The sequence below is a fragment of the Centroberyx gerrardi genome, chromosome 16 (assembly GCF_048128805.1).
Source record: "Centroberyx gerrardi isolate f3 chromosome 16, fCenGer3.hap1.cur.20231027, whole genome shotgun sequence".
In the NCBI taxonomy this organism is placed as follows: Eukaryota; Metazoa; Chordata; class Actinopteri; order Beryciformes; family Berycidae; genus Centroberyx; species Centroberyx gerrardi.
In genome coordinates this window covers 865,362-887,979 of record NC_136012.1, presented here as the reverse complement: position 1 = coordinate 887,979, position 22,618 = coordinate 865,362, and the positions used below count along the sequence as shown (strand labels likewise).

Here is a 22,618-nt window from a genome sequence, read left to right as displayed (position 1 = left end):
TATTTTTTCTTTGAAAAGTTTGGCGAATATGCTTGTTGTTACACTTTGTATCTGTCAGTTCAATTCCGCCCAACATCAGTAAAGGCTGTGTTATATTATTCTCACCATAACTTAAGTGGCTTTTCACAAGTTGAATTAATCCATTTGGAATAGTACGAGTTAAAGAATTAAATTCTCTGAAAGGAATTGGAAAACTGTGTACAGCCATAAACTGTTCATAGGACAGCATATTACCAAATTCATCAAAAAGATTGAGAATATGATTTATATCTCTTTGGAACCATTTAAGAAAGAATAAGGATTTGTTTCTGATAAGTATGTCGCAGTTGTTCCAGAGAAAAGTTTTGTGAGGCGAGAAATTGTGGACATAAGACAGCTTCCAAGCTAGAAGGGCTTGCTGATGGAATTTTGACAATTTGATTGGCAATCTGTTCGGCAAAAAATTACATGTCAAAAGAAAAGAAAGACCACCAATTTTGTTGAAAATGTGATTTGGGATGAAATACCAAATTGAATCAGGATTTTTAAGACATTTTTTAACCAGTTCTTTGAAAGCATCATTAGTAGGGAAACTAGTGGTAATATTGCGTCACGTGTCAAGCCGATCCAGCCAGCCAATCCAAGTATCATCAAAGTCTACTCTCTTGTCTACCATTGGCTGTCAGGCAGGATGTTGACGCTCTACCGCGCTCTACCAGCCACGTCCCGTCTGCCAAAGACTGAATACAACCGTACTCTATATAAATAAAACCCTAATACTAGATTTACCATTACAGTATATCAGTTGAAGAGACAGTAGACATTTCTGTAGCGAAGCGACACTTTCTCTGTCACCACTCTGATTTTAGTGAAACAGGTGAGTGAAAATGATTCAAGGCACTAATAGTTAGCTACATTGACAACACCAGCTGCCAGCAACCAAACTGAAATCAAGAATTAGCTTACCCGTTGGCACTACATTGCGTGGTTGCCAGTCTCGGTTGGTAGAAACGTCTACCTAGCTGTCATTTTTTACGAATTAGTTTATAGTATTTGTAGGTCTGCGGTTATTATGTTTGTTTCCTTGTACTTTGTTAGCTAGTCAGACCATCTTTTAGCTTGGAGCTACACAGCTGTCAGGTCATGCATGGACAGAACGTCATGCCAAAAAATCCCATTCAAAGGTTTTAGGCTGTTTTAATGCTGCAAACGTACACACCTGGTAGAACATTATTTAAGCCCTTTTCTAAATCGGTACGGGCCTCTGGCAAAAAACGGCGTACATATGATTGTCTTTTGCTCGATGATTATTGTAGGAATAGCTAGCGAACCTACTCTAAAAGTTAAGATTTTACTGAAATAAAGTGTTACTTGATGGGTCATATGTTGGGGAATTTCCCAAAAGACCCTAACAATTAGTAAAATGTCTTAAAATATTTTTTGCCTGTTATATAACTTTGCCCATAAGCAAGACAACTTTAAAATGCCAGATTTTTTAATGGAGTTTGGCCTGACTTGGGTTCATTCTCCAGACGAACTGTGTTCCAGTAATAAAATGTTGCTCTCATCCACCTAATACTGCCTTCCTGTTAGAAACTATTGGTCAGATCCAGGCCTTGTCAGCTGCTCGACCTGGATCCAAAGATAATAATACTCATGTATCGCTGTAATGTGTTTTAGTAATTATGGTGGTGATATCCAGTAGTACCGGAGGAGCTTCATTCAGCTGCTTGACCATGGTTTTTCTCTTGTTGCTGCATTGCTGTCAGCTAGCAACCATCCTTGGCCAAAAGGTGAGTTATAATGGATTTTAGTGTTTTTCATATGGTTTGCTTTCACACAGCCCTTGAGAACCTGTACGTCTGCTCCCTGTTAATATTGTTAACAGTACTGTGACATCAAAGCACACAATATTTCCCCTGAACCCATTTGCCTCTGTGCAGTCTGACTCTGCCCTAACTGTGGTGGAGAGCACAGAAGGAGGAGGAGGTGGTGAGGAGGAGGAGGAGGCTACAGTGGCTGATGAAGATGAAAACGGAGGCGATTTAGAGGTGGTCCAACCTACGGAGCAGTGGCAGACCCTCAAACCAGGTAATACACTGGGGATGTGCTGGGACTCTGGAACTCTGTCTTTCTCTGTGTCCGTTGTACATTTAATTCTGTGTTTGTGCAGGCCAGGCGGTGCCAGCAGGTTCCCATGTCAGGCTGAACCTCCAGACAGGCCAGAGGGAGGTCAGACTGGGAGAGGAGCAGCTTAAATACTGGACGCACAAACACAGGTACGGTAGGTCAAGTGTGCCGCGGAATTTTGAGACCACCATTGCGTTTTACTCTTAGTCTAACTTAGCTTAGCCTATGACTAGCCTATGAGTTAATTTTCAGTGCAACCTAATCAGCAATTTGTATAAGCAGTACTTCCTAATATAGGCAATTTCATTTAATTTTATTGTATTTGCTCAGTCTGAGTGGAACTGATTCATGTTCTCCATTCAGTTTTATCAAGGGAGTGGGGGAAATAATTACTGCGCCGCTCTACCTATCTATCCATCTTTCTATCTGTTTCTCTTTGTGCGTGTGTATGGATTGCTTTCTCATGCGTCTCTCTCTCTCTCTCTCAGTTGTATTCAATGAGGCTTCATTGGCCTGACCATACTAAATTTATAGTATAGCCAAAGCAGATTGTACAAGGTAGTAGGCACATGACAAAGTATTAATATTATATCAACGCAAAATTCTCTCTCTCTCTTTCTTTGTCTGTCTGTCTGTGTCCCACGTCTGTTTCTCAGGCAGGAGGAAGAGGAGGTCCAGCCCTCCTTCAGTGCTGATGAGCTGAAACGGGCCCTGAAAAAGATGAAGGAGGACCTGAACCCAGAGAGCAAAGATACAGACCAACAGGTAAGACAATCTAACATCGACGCATAAACAAATTGGCAATCCAGCTATCCTTACAAACAAAAACGCTTAGTGAGATGTTGCTTTGTGAGATGGCCTCTAGAGGGCGTCTTTGACTAAGAGATGGCCTCTCGCCTATGGGCTAAATGCCCCATTAGTCCCATACACTGATAATGCCATATTGGATCTCACACATTGAGCCGCACTCTTCGGCATCAATTTCCAGACATCCAAATCTTCTGCTGTCCTGCAAACCTTAACGGTAGGTAACGTTATTACCTGTGGTATGTGATGAGTGAATAGGTAATTTAACCGATAAACGTGTCACGCTAGCCGAGCATTGCTCCCACACTGAGCCCCACTTTCTGCCATTAATTTACATACATCCACGTCTTCCATTGCCCTAAAAACTTTAACGTTAGGTAACATTATTACCTGTGGTATTTAAGTGATGTTAGTGGAATTATTTAACCGATAACCATGTCGTTATGCTTCAGTGCATTGATTTGAATTGAACACACGCGCCGTGGGTCTGTACAGGATCAGTGCTTCTTTAGGTAAACATAAAATACTCAATAATTAAGATTTTGAATGAAGTCCAGGTGCCACAATGCATGAACAGACACATAAATAAAGCCTTTTCATCAATCTGTTTGGCTGGCTACTCAATGTACTTGTGGAAAATACTAGTAAAGGTTATTATAATTTATTGTTTGACAAATGACTGTCTATTATTTGTATATTAAAGTCAACATTGCATGAAGGGGAGGAGTGATAAGAGGGTAACCAACAACAACCAACAATAAAAATACCACAAGGTAAAAACCTGTCCACACCACTAGAACGTTACTGTTATGATTGATTCACTGATTTTATTTGTCAAGCTTTAAAACAGATTTTCCAATGAACTAGCCCTTATGTAAATTATCCATCTTTCCACATAAGCAATCAAGTTATATTATGGTTCATGACAGTGTAATGTAGAAGAAAACTGTAATTACTTCCTCTGTGGGTGACAAGAACCTTGATTGATCTATTGATCAGACTCAGGGTTTCCTGTCAATTGGTTATGTCATTTAAGCCCCTCCCCTTTTTTGTGATTGGCGATATTGATCTTGAAGTCCCATTGAGTTGTGCAATCGTCTATATCTGTTGATCCCAAAGTCACTTTTACGAGTGACAGCTCGTCAGACTCAGGAGAGCAATCCCGAAGCCACACTGAAGTGTGTGATGGCTCGTCGGACTCAAGAGAGTGTCCTAACAATTGGTGGTGTCATTTAAGACCCTCCCCCTTTCCTGATTCCCTGTTTTTTTATCATCTGTGCCCTATATCTATTTATCCTAGAGTTGCATTGAGATTGATGATGGCTCATCAGACTCAGGAGAGAGTTTCCTTTTGATTAGTGATGTCATTAATAGCCTTCCCTCTTTCTTGATTGGCTGCTTTTCATTGTCTTTATCTGTTAATCCCAAAATTGCATTAATGTTAATTTGCAGGATTTCACTGATAAATGCATCCTCATGCTTTATGAAAAAAATCTAAGAGCTAACAATTATGTGATGGAAGCTGGGTGCAAGTAACCAATAAGCTGTAATGGGCTTTTGTATTTGGTTTCATAGAGCTAAATAGGTGCAGTTTATCACAAATGATATGCTTGTTTCTTTTTAAGCGAGCCACTATAGCTGGTAGCAGAGTGAAGTGCTCACAACACTGAAATGTACTAATATTCTCGCTAAATATCACACACATTTATTATCGATGTGCAACATAATCCATCTGTTTTTCTCCTCTCTCCTTCTTGTCTCTCTCTCTCCGTAGGACTCGGTGTCATCTCGGTATCGCCCCCTAGAGGAGTTAAAGAGAGACATGGCTCAGCTAGACCTGCTGGTGGAGACGGACATTCAGGTACGGCAGTCTAATCCCAATATAGGACAACTGCCTCCAAAACAGCTGGAGTGAATGGAGACCCAAAGTGTAATCGTTTGGCTTCAGGACACTTGGATTATGCTGTTTGGAGTAATGTTCTGGTCATTTTTTTGCCCTTTTTGGAACTCAAAAGAAACGGTCTCGATTCACTCCAGTTGTTTTGGAGAAGGCTGAAGTGAAGCTGTGCCAGCTAGCTCTCTGTGTTATATTGACATACAAACTTCACCAGTGTTTCAACTGACATGAGGGTGAGTAGCCTACATAATGGCAAAATTGTCATTTTTGGGTGAACTATTTTTTTTAGAGTAACTCCCTACTAAAACACTTTTTATGCCTCTGTACCAGCGACAGCCGTGGCCGGAGGCATTATGTTTTCGGGTTGTCCGTCCGTCCGTCCCATTCTCATGAACGCGATATCTCAGGAACGCCTGGAGGGAATTTCATTACATCTGGCACAAACGTCCACTTGGACTCAAGGATGAACTGATTAGAATTTGGTGGTCAAAGGTCAAGGTCACTGTGACCTCACAAAAGATGTTTTTGGCCATAACTCAAGAATTCATACGCTAATTATGACAAAATTTCACACAAATGTCTAATAGGATAAAATGATGAAGTGATGACATTTTATATCCAAAAGTTGAAAGGTCAACATCACTGTGACATCATAATGTTTTGCTTACCACTGTAGCTGAGAAAACAATCTTGGGTCATTCTACAAAAACGGTGGAAGTGCTGTCACTTACTTTTGCAGACACCAAAATCCTTTAAGTTGACCTAATAATCACATTAATTAAATATGTTCAATAAATTTTACTGGACAACTACTTATACTGTAGCCTAATTGTTTAGAAAAAGAGAGTTGTGTTGGGATTACTGTGTTGACAGCTTTTATTTCGTTTCTTTGGAAAAATTAGACGTGATTTTTAAAAATATAGGCTATATTGTTCGAAAAAATTGTAACATATTTATTGAGCACAAACAGTCTGTCTTTCTATAGTTCAACCCTCCATCCGTTTTTTGTTATTTTTTGCATGGTTCTCAGCTGCTTGATCTCAACTTGTAAATATGTCTCAGTGATCAGCGGCCAAATTGAACACACATGTATGTCTTTTAACATGTTCAGGTACATGACTGTACAGTTTTCTAATTTAATTTGCAAATAAAAAAATGACAAAACTGTATTGGCTGGCTAATTAGCTTTGCCAAGATGGCAAGATCCAGGCAGACAAACAAACCATATGGCTTTAGCATACACTGATCCAGCGCAATCTAGATAACAACAACTAACAGCAACTAACATGATACATCTTACATACTACACGTATTAACATAGTATTTTGTGCAAACATCCGTTAATAACGACCATTAGATCCTTCATAAAAAATATTATTTAAGGGGAAGGCGCATTAACCCTTTGCTTGGATGTCCCTAACCAAATAGACTATAGCCTAACCTACACATAATTATTTATTTTATGGCAAGCGCAGCTTGTATTGTAAGATGTTTGGACATTGTCAGGCTTTTAGAAAAAAAAAAACCTGTTGAAAAGACTGATTCATAGACTAACAGCTTGTTGAGACTGCTGACCTCCAAGCCTTGATGCCATCACCTCAGCACACCACCGCGAAGAACAGAGCATTGGCTACTACAGACTGATAGAAGATCTGCAGGAGCCTGTTGCACACACTGAAGGATCTGAGTCTCCTCAGGAAGAACAGTCTGCTCTGTCCCTTTCTGAAGAGGGCTTCGTTCAGTGTTGTGAGTCCAGTCCAGTTTTTTATTGATTTGGACCCCAAGATACTTATGAGTATGAGTCCACCCTCTTCACTTCCTCTCCCTGGATGACAACCAGGACAGGGGGCCTCCTGTTCCTCTGGTAGTCCACCACAAGCTCATTGGTTTTTCTGATATTGAGCTTCAGGTGATTGTCGTTGCACCATGTGACGAAGCTCTCTATCAGTCCTCTGTACTCCTCTGTAAAAATAGTCTCTAAGTGAAGACAGCATGTTTCTCACTGGAAATTATTCACTGGAATCATACATTTCGCCAAAAAATACACTTAATACCTTTTATTAAATTCCTTCAAAGTCTTCACTACATATATTTTATGAGTCTGGACAGACATGGATGTAAACAGCAACTTGACTTGTTGGCGGAGGCATACAACCGCGAGGCGGTTATTTCTAGTTTGACTTGTAAACTGGTATTTAGTACTATATAGTAATGAAATGCAACAAAATTTGAGCCCAAATGTGCCAGTGCCACATTTGTCTCACAAACATGAAGTGTTTAAAAAGAGCAGCCAGGAGATGCCGTCGTGTACAAGGACAAGATATGTCTTTCAGTGACGACACGCAGACAACAAGTTGTCTCATTAGCTGTGTATACTGTCGACCAATCAGAGCATCCTTCAAAATCTGGCAATAATTAACATCATTTATACCTGGAAGTAGATTAAATATCTAAAACTGTATGATTCTGTTCACAAAGGGTGTTGTTCAAATTTACACAAAACTGGCAGTTTGGGGTATTTTGTCTAACTTTACATCAATAGGCCCTGACCTGACCCTGAAGTTGATTTTTGCTGTTGGTTCTGCTGAATGAAGCTTTGTGTTGTGGTGTTGTCCAGGTTATGAGGCGTCTGCTGACCCAGTTGAACAGCACCAACTCCACCACAGAGCAGAGACTGAACATACTGCTGGAACTAGAGTATCTAGTACATCAGGTAGACTGTCTGGACACACACACACATACATCCACTTCGAAGACCTTAGTCTAATGCTCTGTCCTAGAGGTTAGGCCACTAACTGCGTGTGTGTGTGTGTGTGTGTGTGTGTGTGTGTGTGTGTGTGTGTGTGTGTGTGTGTGTGTTAGGTGGATAATGCCCAGACCCTGTGCTCCATGGGGGGTCTTCAGATGATTCTAGCAGGTCTGAACAGCTCTGACTCCAGATTACAGGAAAGCTCTGCCTTTGTCTTGGGATCTGCTCTGGCCAGGTAGGAAGGCTTTGGTGGGAAAGGTTCACAACAACCTGTTAACGTGTTAACATTTAGTTAAGGTTAGGCTGACGGGGCTTGACTTCATACCTGAACACTATCAAACTACATCACTCCTCTATAGCTGAACACTATCAAACTACATCACTCCACTATAGCTGAACACTATCAAACTACATCACTCCTCTATAGCTGAACACTATCAAACTACATCACTCCTCTATAGCTGAACACTATCAAACTACATCACTCCACTATAGCTGAACACTATCAAACTACATCACTCCTCTATAGCTGAACACTATCAAACTACATCACTCCTCTATAACTGAACACTATCAAACTGCATCAATCCACTATAGCTGAACACTATCAAACTACATCACTCCACTATAGCTGAACACTATCAAACTACATCACTCCTCTATAGCTGAACACTATCAAACTACATCACTCCTCTACAGCTGAATACTATCAAACTACATCATAATGTGGAACATCACTCAAAATTATTTTCTACAAATCATGCTTGTTCTTTATTGAAATATAATTGATTATTAAAGTAATCTGTGAACTTTTCATTTAAATAAATGTCCATTGTGCTACTCGCTATCACTGATTGCTATAACTCAATAGTGAGTAAATCAATAGCCAGTTCATGAAAGCTTTTACATTTACAGTTGTAAATACCCTGTGTCTGGTAGCTCTTTCCTGGGAAAAATCCTCTGTCCCCCAGTTAGTGATGTGTTTGTGTTTCTGATTTGTTTGGAATAAATAGAAGAAGAACTGTGTAGTTAGCATGAGCAGTGATAGCCACCATGGCTGAACAGACAAAGAAAAGTGCGCCACCTACAGAAACTCAAACTGCATCAACAGTAGTGATGTGACGTTCGCGAACGATCCGATTCTTTTCAACGGCTCTTTGGTATGAACGAAGGGAACCGAGTCGTACTTGAGAGCCGTTCTTTTTATTGTTGTGCCGAAATTTCACTGCCTGCCCTAAATCCACTTAACCTGACGCGCCAGATGGTCTCGCGTGATCGTGATCTCGCGAATCCAGCTGCCTCGCAAGGTAGAAATATGACCGCCGCTGCTGAATTATTTTTTTTTACCAGAGGAGAGAGGAGAGGAGAGGAGAGGAGAGGGCTCCGTCTTATCTCTTTAGAAACTAACGTTATATTATTTTGCGCTACGGACGCTTCATATCCAGGTCAATTCACACACCTGTGAGTATTATTATGTTATTGTTTATTGTTAAGTAAGTAAGCCTTGTTTGAGCCGATGTGGCTCATAGGCCAGGAGCTCATCTCCTGTTTTTGTCAAAGCAGCTCAGGTGTACACACCCCAGGACAGTTCACTAGTCCATTGCAGGGTTTATACTAGTAGTATCTGTATATTTTTCTCTATTTTATTTTATTTTTCTGTTTTTATAATATTGAAATATTGTTCAGAAGTTGGCTGTAGTATGGGCCTATTGCACAAAGTATTATTATTTTGATAAGTTGTTTTACTATTTATTCTTTTTTTTCTCGTGTGAAATGTTTTTCAGATAATTGTTTATCTATCTGATTTGCACTAAAATCTGTTTTGCACAAAAGTTCATTATACTTGGTTTTTTTTATTGTGCCAATAAAAAGTTTTCTAATATTAAGTGTTGCATGAATTGCATTAAAGGCAAGGCAACTTTATTTACATAACACATTTCATACAGAGGGTAAATTCAAAGTGGTAAATTCACTGACAAAGCAGAGGGATATGGCGTCACCTTGTGTAATGTTTACAATGCAGATCATTGACATTAGGTCTGGCAATACGAGTAATTTAGTGCTGCTAAACCTAGTTCACACATACGAAATTAAATTATATTGGTGGGATGTCTAAATTTGAATCTGATCATTATCCTATCATATCCTATCATAATCCTATCATTATCCTAGTGATTATTTCGCAGATAAACCTAGTAACCCCCGCCCCCTAAAAAAATAAAAATAAAAAAAAAAGAACGGTGAACGGCTCTTGGAAAGGAACGGAGCCATAAAATCCGGCTCCCATTAAAGAGCCGTAATTCCCATCACTAATCAACAGAAAATCCAAGGAAAAAGACGTCACAGCACTGGACACACTGTTTGATTGACAGGTGATCTCTGGGAAGTGCAGTGCAGAAACACCACAGCAATGAGCGCTGAGCACCAAAGATGGAGTATGTGTATTTGTCTGTGTACATAGGTCACACTGTGACTTAGGGTGTTTTCACACATGGTCCCTTTCAGCCCTCCAAACGAACGATTAGTCGATTAGTCAGCAGTTTTTGCGCATATGTGAACACTCAGACCTCCTTGGGAGGTGGTCTGAGTACGGTTCGCTTCAAGTCCGTGTTGCGGTTTGCTTAACCTGTGCATTGTGAACACAAAGCGCTCCAGGTTCGCTTCGCCCTTTGCCATTGTATTTTAGCCCTCTAGCCTTGCCGTAGACAGATCATGTATTGCACTGGGACACTCGAAAAAACAAATAGACGGAACCATGGCCGCTGGTAACGCTAGCAAGACTAGTGGACGAGGAGTAGTTTGGTCCGAGGAAGAAACTACTGCACTTCTCCAGATATGGAACGAAGAATACATCAAACGGCAACTGTCTACAACGCACAGAAACGCTATGGTTTTCCTCCAATTTTCAGTTCAGTTTCAGCGAGGGGCTTCATTAGGACCACACTGCAGTGCCGCGTCAAAGTAAAAAAACTACGTCAAAAGTACTTTACCACACGCGATAAAATGAGAAAAAGCGGAGAATCCTCTGACATAAAAGACACATGCCCCTTTTACTGGACAGTATTCTGTGTGGAAGCGCCTGTGCCAACCCTAAAAATGTCATTGAAGGGGGAATTGTTGGCCAGCAGAGTGATATTTCATATTCCGTACCGTTTTGATGTTATTGGCTTCCAAAGTTTGGTCAAATGTTCCTTCTTGTCCCTACCACCCTAGCAACCACCTAGCAAAAGCCTAGAAATCACCTAGGAACACCCTAGCGACCACTGGTGAAACCTTACCCGCAGTGATATTATCTATGTATCTATCTATCTATCTATCTCTATCTCTATCTCTCTCCAAATGTAATTAAACTACTTTTATTGGCATAAAGTATAATTGATGATGTCAAAGATTTTGTGATAATCAAGGGTGATGGTAAAAGTAATAAATGAATAGCAAATAAGTAATAACAGTAGGCTAATAATAATACATAACAGTAAATACATACATAGCAGTAAAGGTCTGAGCTCCAGAGGAACTATAGTGTGAACAGAAAGAGGACTGAGGCCCCATCAGAGCTGAAGTGGACCAGAAAGAGAACTGAGTCCTCTTTCAAATGAACTGACAATGTGAACGCAAAAAGAACTGAGTCCCTTTTCTGTTGGTCCACTTTTTGGTCCAGTTTAAGAGGACTGAGTTTGGTTTGTTTAAAAAGGACTATATGTGAAAACACCCTTGACCAACAGCTCTCTCAGTTGTGCTTTTGTCCTGCAGCAACCCAGTGGTTCAGGTGGAGGCTGCAGAGAGCGGCGCCCTCCAGAGGCTGTTAACCATATTGGCCACTGCACAACCCCTTAGTGTCAAAAAAAAGGTGTTTATACACACACACACAACCCCTCAGTGTTGAGAATAAGGTGTTTACACACACACACACACAATCAGTCAGTTGTTAACGTTTCCTGTCTGTGGCTGTCCTCCTACCAGGTTCTCTTTGCGATGGCGTCCCTCTTACGTCACTTCCCCTACGCTCAGAGTCATTTCCTGTCACATGGCGGGCTGCAGGTCCTATCAGAGCTGTTCAGAGCAGAAGGGGGCGGGGCTCTGCGCCTCCGCATCGTCACCATGCTCTACGACATGATTAGCGAGAAGGTAAAACTAAACCAAACTTTATTTCATCGAGAAGATTAAAAACTTTATTCATTCAATTTTCCATGCAGGTTCTTTTTTTTTTTTCTTGATGCAGCAATGAAAGTGTAATGAACTTTACTTCCTGGTTTTCCCTTCTCCTCCCTGTCCTCTTTACTCTCTCCTCTCCTCTCCTCTGCTCTCTATAAAGTTCAGAGTCTGTATACACCAAATCACAGTCCTTACACCTGTAATGTCATTTGTCGGATGAAGTCGATGCTGAATCTTGTCTCCTCTGCTCATCCAGGAGTTAATCTTCCAGGCAGGCTTGGACCCATCGCTGGACTCCGCCCACGAGGAGCGCTTGCGTCAGTACTCCAAGGTGTCCCTGCAGCTGGAGCTGTTGGAGGGGGGGTGGTGCAGTCTGGTCCCAGAGCTACTGGAGACTGCTGAGCATGACTGGAGAGAGAAGGTGCGGCTTCTTTGAAGATTTTGAAAAGTCGAAGAGGCGCTACCTTACAAATAAACATGTTAAATAGGAGCAGCATGAACCTGGTCTAAGTGTTGGTGCCATTCTGTTGCAGGCTCTGCGGGCTCTGTTGGCCATGGCCCCAGTGTGCTTGGAACGCTACCGCTCAGACGGCTCTCTGCTGCTTTCTTTGGGCTCGCTGAGAGGCCAGTACCAGGAACTGGTCCACACCGAGAGGATTCTGGGAGAGGAGGACGGTTATTATGGAGAGATGCTGGAACTTCTGGATGCACTGGAGCTCAAAATAAAATGATCTAACATGGGTCGTACAGGGTTGTGGGCGAATATGAAGTGATTCAACTCCGAGTCCTTCTGTGAAGCTGGCAGGTTAGAGGGCAGCTCAGCCTGGAAGAAGGCTGTAGTCGCGGTAGAACAAAGGACCCCCCATGGTGTCAACAGAGCGCCACGGTCTAGAGAAGGACAGTAGAGACTCAATAGCTGTCCGCCATCATTGGATGTGTCCTTGGAGCATTGCAAACAGCAGATTGAAGTGTCAGCATCACCTGCACTTCATCCACCAAATGGACAATTTTAGAATATTACATTTTCTTTAGAGTGACATAAAAGATGTCCCATATTTGGATGCCAGCTAACTATATCATTTTTTAAAAACTTTGTCCATACAGCTGCTAGATCATTTATGTCCTGCCCCAACATAGGTCACTGGTCTCTCCAGTTCCTCTCCAGATCCTTGTGAAAAACCACCGCTGCTGACGTTCTAAATTCAAACCCGGTTCACAGAAGCCTTTTGAAAACATTTGGCACATTGAAAATCTTTCATCATTTTACTTAAGAATAGGTCATTTCTATTCAGTGGGTGGGTCCCATGCTTCTACCAGTACAGAGTCCCGAGAGACAAAGATTAGATACTGATAATAAAATGGAATATAAACGAAATACGCAGAACAAACGCGATAAGAATGCTCAGGTGAAACCTCTCTGGGCATATTCAGTCTTTGTCAATTTGCTCCTATTTTTTGACTAAAGGTTGCCATACTAAGTTAAGAGTCACAACACTGAGAATTACAGATGTACACCGACTCTAAAATGCCTCTGCTTACTGCAAAACTATATAGCCTGCTCAGGAAATGCAATGGTTGCCTAGCCTTTTTAAAGAACCACTTTGTACTTGCTGTGAACCTCGGCTTGTTATCCAGAAAAGTGCCTGATATTTCAAATGACTACAAATTTAAATCACATATGAGAGGCACAAATCAATCAACCACAGCAAGGATTCAGCCACACTGTAAACTATGATCTAATCATGTCAGTATTTGGTTTTTATGAAGATATGATCTGAAAGGAAAGCATGATATTTTTCCTCTTTTTTTCCTGGTTAAATTGACTTTCCTTTCTCACCCCCCTTAAAGAATCAATACTTTTTTTTTAATTAATGTATTTTACTTTATTGGATCTGAGAATAAAATTGAATAAAATGAAGTGACTAAGAAAATTATGAGCTACTAAATGTTGATTAGCTGTCTCATATGATCAGCCTGCCTCTGTATTGTGTCTTTAAATCACATTAGTTTCATTAATTTCATTTCTCTACCATATTTTCTTCCACTGTTTGTTTTGATTTGCTTCAGGTTCACTTCTCAGGACTTTTAGCTATACCATTTGGTAAAGCTAATAACACGTTGATATGAAATAATCAAATGACAATTTCAATTCTCATTATGCCTTAAGTTTACCAGTTTGTCAGTATGCAACATTCTCCCACTCTCTACTCCACTGCCTTTGTACTAAATCAATATGTTAATTCCTGTTTCATTGTATTTTCAAAATGGTATCGTTAGGTCAACCTTTGGAAGCATATAGTCAATTCAAATCTTAATGCATATTGGAAAATCAAAATGCAGTCCCACAGTAGAATTTTCATTTTCCACTTATACATGCACTATTTGGGTCAAAATGAAAATTCCAACGCAATAATCTAATTTGAATTTTCATGATCTACTATGCATATTCACTGACATTATTGAAATATTAATGCAAAGGGCAGTTGACATTTCATATTCAAACACTTGTTGTGTAGCCTGGTAAGACCATTCTGATCACGTGACCTCACATTCTGTTTCGCTCCACGGATCAGTCTGGACTTCTAGCTGCCCACATCGATTTCAGTGGGCGGGAGTACTTGCCTTGACAGACAAACTCCTTCAGCCAATCAGTGAATCCAAATTCAAATCCAGTCGTAAGAACGGCGAAAACGTCTTTTCCGCCGAGAAACTCCGCTAGTGCATACTCTTGTTCCTGTTTAATTGTTGTTATTGAGTCTATTTCTGCAATAACTGCACTTATGGCTGTGTTTACTCTACTAACGTTAACGTTACCGCTCGTTGCTTCGGGAGACGCAGCAGCGGCCTGTATTTCACGTCATCAACTACGACGCAGTCCCTGATTGGCCCGGTTACATTGTAATTTCAGGAAATCGATGTGGGCGGCTAGAAGTCCAGACTGATCCGTGGAGCGAAACAGAATGTGAGATCACGTGATCAGGATGGTTTTACCAGGCTACTTGTTGTGCTTTAGGGTTAACAATATTCAAACCTTAAAATAAGGCCCAGGTTGAAAATAACTGGAATTAATATTTAAGTCATAATTAAGATTAAAATTCAATAAACCTTTTGTTTTGAATCTTCATGCTCCTGTCATTTGCATTCTATGACTATTTGTTTGTATTTTTTTTATGAAAAAGCCATTTGACATTTCATTTTCAAACATTTGTCCTGCTTCATGGTTAGCAATATTCATTCATTTTCTCTACCTGCTTATTTCTACTCAAAGAAAAAACTGAAATGTGAAAGAACAACAAATGTAAAGGATTTCATGAACTGAATATAGGTTTCATCATTATTGTGTTATATCACTTGGACATAGACTTATACATATACCATACATACATATACATAGGCTATACTTTAAAGCCCAAGCAACAACAGGCCAAATAGAGTATCCCAAAAAGTTTTAGTCCTACAACCTGCACTACATCAAAACCCAGAGCCAAAAGCATACACACAGCAGACAAGTTGCAGTATTTGTCTTTAATGAGAGAGGGAGATATGGTGTCCATGTGGTCTGCTTAAGACACAGTCGAGGTGGAAGGTGGACATTCTCCTCTTTGTGCCACCTTCACCTGCTGCTTCTTAATCCTGTAGGAGAAAACAGTACATAACATTACATCTACATGCCTTGGTGGGTGGGTGTGTGTGTGTGTGTGTGTGTGTGTGTCACATGCCTGTTGGACATGCAGAGAACACACTCCGTGGTGTATGTTTCTCCATCGGTGCCGCATACTGGTTCATACTCCCTGGTGCAGTGTCCTTCCTCATACTGCTCACATCCAGGCTGGAGACGAACACAAGGGAAACACTTACAGTGGAGCTTAGTGGATGCAAATGATACATTAAATATGGAATTTACTTGCCATCTTCTTTAAGGACTACACCGACTTTTGGGGCATTTGGCCCTTGGTCACCTTACCCAATACCTGATGAGAGGATTGGCACCAAAAATCAGCTCTGTATCTCCAGTAGAAAGTTCTAATTAGAAAGTTCTAACGCTTCAGCATACATTATTTTCATGTTTTATGCTAGTCGATGTATCCTATTTAGTACATGATCTGCCTTCTGGCTTTGTCTGGTAGACTCCAGCTTTCGCGCTTTATGGTAGGGGAGAGTGGGGTAAGATGAGCCAGTGAGTCAGTCGACCCACCGCCTGTATCTAGGCAACTGTACACATTTTTTGTCACGTGACGATAAATTTAGGGAGGACCCTTCATTTTGCTCTGGCTGTGATGGAGGGAAGCATATGGGAAAAGTGGTAAGCAAACCTGTGCATCATTTTTTTTTTCATCATTTCTTTTCACAGAAAAGAGATTTTTCAAGATCTGGGGACCATTTCTAGATCATTTGGATTTGATTTGATCTTCTTTTAGTAGTTGGGTTATATATTATCTTTATTATTATCTATTACATTGTGATATAGTGCAGAAAAAAGAAGCTGGGCTACTCTATTCTTCAGGTGCGTGGGTCAACTGAAATCAAATGCACTAAAGAGATGAAACGCAAACAATATTTGAGGGTAAAAAAGCCTCATGAATATAAAAAAATATATATATACAATATAAAAATATATAATATAATCTATAAAAATATCTATATAAATGGTCATTGAATTTTGACAGTGATGACGATCATGTGAGCTCGAAACACATTAGGATTAGATAATTCAACTGCCTTTTTTTTTTTCAGGGATTTTAGGATTTTTGTACATGCAAAAAAGAGATGCTTACTTTTTGTTTTGTCCTAATCACCCTTGTTAGCAGGGTTGGGAGTAATTTAGATTCAAACAACTGAGGGGATGCAGAGCTGTTTCAAATGGAAATAATCCATTGTTCCTCTCCTCCATCCTGTAAAGCAACCATTGGGTTTCAAGAGATAATTGTTTTTGTTTTTTTCAAATTGGAGTCCCAGGGGGAAAGTTTCAAAATAAAGTCTGATGATAAACTCAACAGGCTCACCACTGGGGGTTCAGGCTGCATGGTTGGTTCTGTCTCTTCAGACAGGATCATGTCATCCGTCTCTGGAAACACATCCTCCTGTGACAGGACTACACACACACACACACACAAACACATACACATCATCAGTTCTTTAATGTAAAAGTCGACACCCCTCCAACAAAATAAAGTCAGTAACAAGCATTGTTTTGTTGGAGGGGTGTAACAAATATGTAACAAGCTTTTTGTCCAGAGGAATGCAGCCAAGCAAGTGTCTCAGCTTGCTCTGCTCTCCTCTTATTGTTTTCCTCTTCTTGTTTTTCTGCTCTTTCCTGTCTTGTCTCTTATTGAGGGTGAAACACCAGTGAAACTGAAGATGCTACTTTCAGTTAAAGCCTCCTTTGTCTCTGTCTGGAAAAAGAAAAACGCTTTTCTCCCGTGAGCCTGGTTTTAAGGCTGAAGCCTGAGAAAACCCAAAGCCTGAGAAAGCCTTCATATAGTGTATTTTCGCAGGTACAAAATGTGGTTTTCAACTCTTTGGTTATAGTCCACAGTCTGCAGTCTAAATACATTTGGTGTTGAAAATGCAACTCAAAAATGTATATCAAATCAGATCGCTCTTTGTCTTGCAAAATACAAATATGCACCATTGCCTGGCAAATTTCTGACACAGTTAATGCAAGTTATCAATCTCATAAAATCACATGCACCATTTCTTTTGCGTCAAAACGTGTATTTGCCAATTAGCATAAATTAGCAGGCATTAGCTGCACCGCCATCCACCATGGATATGGGTAAATTTATTTGTTTTACTTCTACATCATTTTTTCTTGTCGACACAACATAAACTTCAGTAAATAATTGGCTCATCTTACCCCACTCTCCCCTACTGTCGTCATTGATATAGTGTTAAATAAACAGAGGGGTAAACTATGGCTTCAGTCATCATCATAAGGCAAACAATCATGCACCAATATTAACAAAAATCAATGATATTTTCAAGGAAGCATTCATTTGTACTTGCTTTTCCTTTAAAGACCTTATTGTCATATAATTTCCATCACTTTGATACTACTGACTATGATTTCTACTATGAATTTACCTCATAAAGACTTTCAGCCTGCAAAAGTGGTGAACTGTTCTGCAGATAAAGAGGTTTAGGTCGGTCTATCCTAAGATCAAAACGTTACAATGCATTCTTATTGCTCATCTTATCCTACTAGTGATGAACTCACCAGGCAGAGCGAGCAGCAGGACAGAACAGAGCAGCACAGTCAGCTTCATGGCTTCTTGCACATCAATTGCTGTGTGTGTGCGTCTGTGTGTTTGCTCGTCTTAGCCGACAGGTGTGCGTTTCACACGTCTCTTTCTTATTTATACACCACCCGCCTCAACTGTGGGCCCTCCTGTCCACCGCTGTAATCTGATAGGCTGAGCTGGAAGGGCCAGGTGAGGCTCGTCAGGGTCAGGGCCAAGATTATAATATTGAATCAGAAGCACTGTTTATTTACATGAGACTGTCCTCCACTATTCTTAAAGTAATGATCAGCAACATTTTCATGTATATAAATGTCTGATAGCCACCATGGCTGTACAGACAAAAGAAAAGAAACTCAAAACAGAATCTCAAACTTCATGAACAGAAGATCCAAGGAAAAAGACGTCACAGCACTGGACACACTGTTTGATTGACAGGTGATCTCTGGGAAGCGCAGTGCAGAAACACCACAGCAATGAGCGCTGAGCACCAAAGATGGAGACTAAATAAAAACAATGAGGAACTCCGGGATTACCACTTTAAATTGGCGACACAAAATGACACATACAATGCAGTAAAAAAAAACATTCAGCAATGTTTTTTGGGTAAATGTGAATATCATGAATAATAAATACGCCGAGGCAGGCTAGATGTTTGGTCCTGTAGTGGAAACCAGATTAGCCCTGATTGATCCTGTAGTGTAAACCAGACTACTGAAATGAGACAGTTGTGTCATTTCAGAGAAACTATGATGACTGCACAATGTCAATAAGAAACAGAGACTCGACTTGTGTTTCACTCTGTGTGTGTGTGTGTGTGTGTGTGTGTGTGTGTGTGGTAAGTGTTACTGCGTCACCCATTTTCAGGTGAAAGTCCAACATGAGCTCACTGCTTTATGTCTGAGTGGTGAAGCGTCCAACACACAGATGTTTCATGAATCAGGGGTTCCCAAAGCTTCTTGTTCCAAGCATCCTAAATAAATCTACATTTTAAAGTCAATAGGATGCCAAATGGACCTCCAAATAGAGGCACTTTGGTGTGGGGGGTCACTCCTCATTCAATATTACTGTTAATAGATTTCATTGTGCTGAATGTCAAAAGCTATTCTCTTTTAAAAATCTGGGTTTAAGGACTAGTTTGACTTTTATGATTCAAAGAAAATCCATCAACCTTGCAAGTGTTTGATGTACAGCGGCATGCAGGAGGAGGCCAAGCTCAAACACCAACCCAAACAAATACTAAGTAATACGTTTTCACCATATGATATTATGGCACGGTAAAAAATCATCTGATTTCAGAAAGATATGTAGGTCATAATTTCACAAAACGACTGCTGGAAAGTTAACCGTTTTATAACCATTTTAACCAAATCTCAACTGAAAGTCATATAGTCTGGAACAGTGCTTCTACAATATCTGCGAATCCAACACCAGCATTTTTCTTTTAATTAAAGTTTTTCATTTACTTTTCTAAAAACACATTCGTTTACACTTCTGTTATCACATAAGTGGAATGTGGCCCATTATAGAGGCTTGGTTTGGAATTGGTGTCAGAAATCTCTTATGAACCAGGTGTGTCTCCATCATGGAGGTCCATTGGAAATGTATCTGTTAGTTATTGTCTAAATATATAACAACCAGGCTAGAAAAAGAGAGATACCTGAAAAAGATTGTTGTAGTGCAGCTGTCGATCCAGTCAGTAATGTTCTAAGTAAAAGTGAATATAAGGACCTTCTGATGAGGTGGATTGTAAATGTAGGTTACTGTGACACAGTAAACTGTCTTGTTTTTAGCCCGAGTCTCTACTCCAAAACACGAAGAGTTGTAAAGTTGTAGCTTGAGAAGAGTCAGCTCAGTTAACCTGAACAAACTGTTAGCTAGCTAACTAGCCAGCAAAACCACTGGTGTTAATGTTAACATGCTAACGCTAGCTGCTACTAGATACGTTAGCTAGTATGCTAATCAGATGTGTTAACAACAAGACAGTAATGGTTAGCTGACCAGCTAGCTAACAAGCTGACATTATCTAAACACAAAATAAAAAAAAATAAAAAACTTAAACAATAAATGCAACTGAAATCAAATTGAAACTTTAAATTCCAAGCGGGGCAAAAACAAATTAGATGTTATCACAATAACATTATTCCATTGTCATCTCACCAATTACAATGTTCCATAAACAACATGACATGCATTTGAAACCCGTTGTTCCACATTTCTAAAGAAACTTAACGCTAAGTGTGTGTGTGTGTGTGTGTCCCATGCTGAAAACATGAAGTGGCCTTTAGCATGGATAACGTGATGGGTTAGGGATACACTGTACATTCATTCTTTTCCTCTGAGGTGTGTGTTTCAGTTTTTAGCTACGACCAGCAGGTAGTATAGGCTAAGTCACTGTGTTGGTCCTAAAAGTCAATATATAATAGAAAATAGAATAGAAAATTGCTCAGCTCTGTGCCTATAAATACACAGCCTAAAGTAACCTTTTTAATGTGCCAGGGGGTCAGTTTCCTCATTGAAGCCACACACTGAAATGAAAAAAATGTGACCTGACTGCCACGCCTTCTGAAAGCACCAAACTGGTCGCAGCCCGCACCTTATCACAAATTACTTGTTTTCTTAAATGTTCATGGCTATTCTGCTTGAATAGACAGACATGGAGAGGTGGGGATAAGAGTGGGAAACACACCAGCATGTAGCACTTGTCCCAGGTTTGTAAATTCCCATCCAACCATGTATTTTTAGATTGTCAGTGATCCAGATCAGAACATTTGCTTTGTGTTATGCCTGGTCTGCTATAATGCTGCCTGTGTATTTTGCTGTCACTACATTTGAAAATGGTGAGAAATTATAACTTTGTAATGCTGACAGACCTAAAGAAAACTGGCAGTGCTTCCAAGAAATGTGTCTTGTACAATCATCAAGTCACTATGTGTGAACAGTACAAGACAAGTCACAAGACAATAGACAAAGGAACATTGTAGGGTTCAACCATAATGGGTTTTGGAAGACTGATAGCCTACAAATATTTTTAGGGCATGGAACCATAATATAATCTACAGATATACCTTTTCAAAATTTTCAGAATTTGCCACCTTGAGTGGTACTGAAAAGTAAAATTTGGGGCTTTAGCCCATGGACTATTTTGGACAGCATTCAATGGAATTAGAAGCAGTCAAGCAAGTATTAAAAATAAGTGCACAAACTTCTTAACATTGTGATGACTTTGTGCTGTGTGTGCGGCTGTACCAATCAACAAGGACTACTTCAAGGAATACTTACATGTAATACATGTTTTTATCAGTAACTTCAAATGAATGTAACCTAAATGCTTCAATATAAATACACGTCTGTGTATTTTAATAGGCTTTGTGTTTATTGAGAAGTTTTATAGGCTACATTTCCTAGTAGATGACCACCACAGTGACCCTAACCAGAATTAATACAATCCATTGAGTTTTGCTTCTGTAAGTCATTATAATTGTACTAAACTGAACCAAAACCAAGTACAATATTAATATGCAAGACAAGCAACGGGGTGCAGTCTGGTAAGTACGGGAGAGCGGGGCTAGTTGTCACATGCTGGGTAAGTTTTCCCAGTGGCTTTATTTCTGAAACAAAATATTTTAGAGCCAAAAGTCCAATTACACAAATGTTTACTTTCTTAATAAGAGTATAATAACCAATTTTCACCTATGTTGAATACAACAGTCTAAAGTAACACAAATCTTAGTGTGGTAAACTTTTGCTTCCATTTAATTATTTAAAATGTAAAAATGATGATTTTTGAGAAGACCTTAATATATATTGTATCTCAGTGGTAAGGCACTGCTGAGAAATACACCAATGAGTAAAAAGTGTGACAACATGCCCTGGTCTCCCCTAACAGTTGGTAGAACAATATTGTACAGTTACATAGTTTTATTTAGACCTACCAGTAACCAATTTTCACATGTAATTGTGTACAATTAAGATGTAAATATTGTTTTGTATTATAACTTCATCACCTTGATGTGTTTCATGAAAAGTCATTAATGCACCAAACAATACAAACACATAGCAAATACTAATACCATCCCCTTAGAGATCATTTACAGATACAGATGTTAATCTTCATGTAGGCTACTAATCTAAAAGAATGTAGGACACACGTTTATGTCAGCATAAACATACTTCCATTAATACACTACATTAATGTTTAGTACACAGCCATAACCACTCTCCAACATTAGTGCTGGGCCAAAAAGAAAATCATTCTCGAGCTCGAAACATACCGTGTCTGTAGTGGTACATACTGGTTCCTATGAAGGCAAATAAGGGCCATAAAAAATTGAATTTTAGCAGCCACTGAATTCTTAATATTGAAAATTAATCACAGCTGAATTCATAACATTGAAATATTTTACTTTGAAAACCATGTATCTGAATTTATTGGTTCTGAATTCACCTCTGAACTTAAAATATTACATTTCTTGATTTGCAATTTCAAAAGCTGAAATTGAAATATATTTTTTTCAATGTTTACAAATTCAGATCCAAAAATTCAAGTTTCATAATTTCAAAAAAACATATTCAGGTTGCTCACATTCGATTGGTCAAATTCGGTTCTAGAAATTCAAGTCGAAGAAATTCAAATGGAACATCATTCAAATTCGACTGGTC

At 39.6% G+C, this 22,618-nt stretch overlaps 2 protein-coding genes across 2 annotated transcripts; one reads left to right on the top strand and one right to left on the bottom strand.

Annotated features, from left to right (window-relative positions):
- The first annotated feature begins 719 nt into the window (after positions 1-719).
- sil1 (SIL1 nucleotide exchange factor) lies at positions 720-13,761 on the top strand. The gene is made up of 12 exons (XM_071911609.2): positions 720-856; positions 1,660-1,772; positions 1,923-2,070; positions 2,153-2,258; positions 2,766-2,874; positions 4,691-4,777; positions 7,431-7,526; positions 7,676-7,797; positions 11,316-11,412; positions 11,526-11,690; positions 11,974-12,138; positions 12,251-13,761. The coding sequence occupies exons 2-12, from the start codon at positions 1,665-1,667 to the stop codon at positions 12,446-12,448; spliced, it is 1,401 nt and encodes a 466-aa protein (XP_071767710.1). The 5' UTR covers positions 720-856; positions 1,660-1,664; the 3' UTR covers positions 12,449-13,761.
- A 1,112-nt stretch (positions 13,762-14,873) lies between these two features.
- Positions 14,874-18,030, bottom strand: LOC144542429 (seminal plasma acrosin inhibitor A1-like). Its single transcript, XM_078289216.1, has 4 exons — positions 17,935-18,030; positions 16,721-16,809; positions 15,437-15,546; positions 14,874-15,350 (listed from the first exon to the last, which is right to left on the bottom strand). Exons 1-4 carry the CDS (start codon positions 17,981-17,983, stop codon positions 15,281-15,283), a joined length of 318 nt encoding a protein of 105 aa, XP_078145342.1. The 5' UTR covers positions 17,984-18,030; the 3' UTR covers positions 14,874-15,280.
- Positions 18,031-22,618: the final 4,588 nt, after the last annotated feature.

Excerpts from the sequence above, each read along its gene's own strand:
- LOC144542429 (XM_078289216.1), bottom strand. The coding sequence starts at position 17,983 with ATGAAGCTGACTGTGCTGCTCTGTTCTGTCCTGCTGCTCGCTCTGCCT. Across the intron at positions 16,810-17,934 it reads CCTGCTGCTCGCTCTGCCTG|TCCTGTCACAGGAGGATGTG; the intron begins GTGAGTTCATCA and ends GTGTGTGTGTAG. Across the intron at positions 15,547-16,720 it reads TGCAGCCTGAACCCCCAGTG|CCTGGATGTGAGCAGTATGA; the intron begins GTGAGCCTGTTG and ends GTTCGTCTCCAG.
- sil1 (XM_071911609.2), top strand. The coding sequence starts at position 1,665 with ATGGTGGTGATATCCAGTAGTACCGGAGGAGCTTCATTCAGCTGCTTG. Across the intron at positions 2,071-2,152 it reads GTGGCAGACCCTCAAACCAG|GCCAGGCGGTGCCAGCAGGT; the intron begins GTAATACACTGG and ends GTGTTTGTGCAG. Across the intron at positions 2,875-4,690 it reads GCAAAGATACAGACCAACAG|GACTCGGTGTCATCTCGGTA; the intron begins GTAAGACAATCT and ends CTCTCTCCGTAG.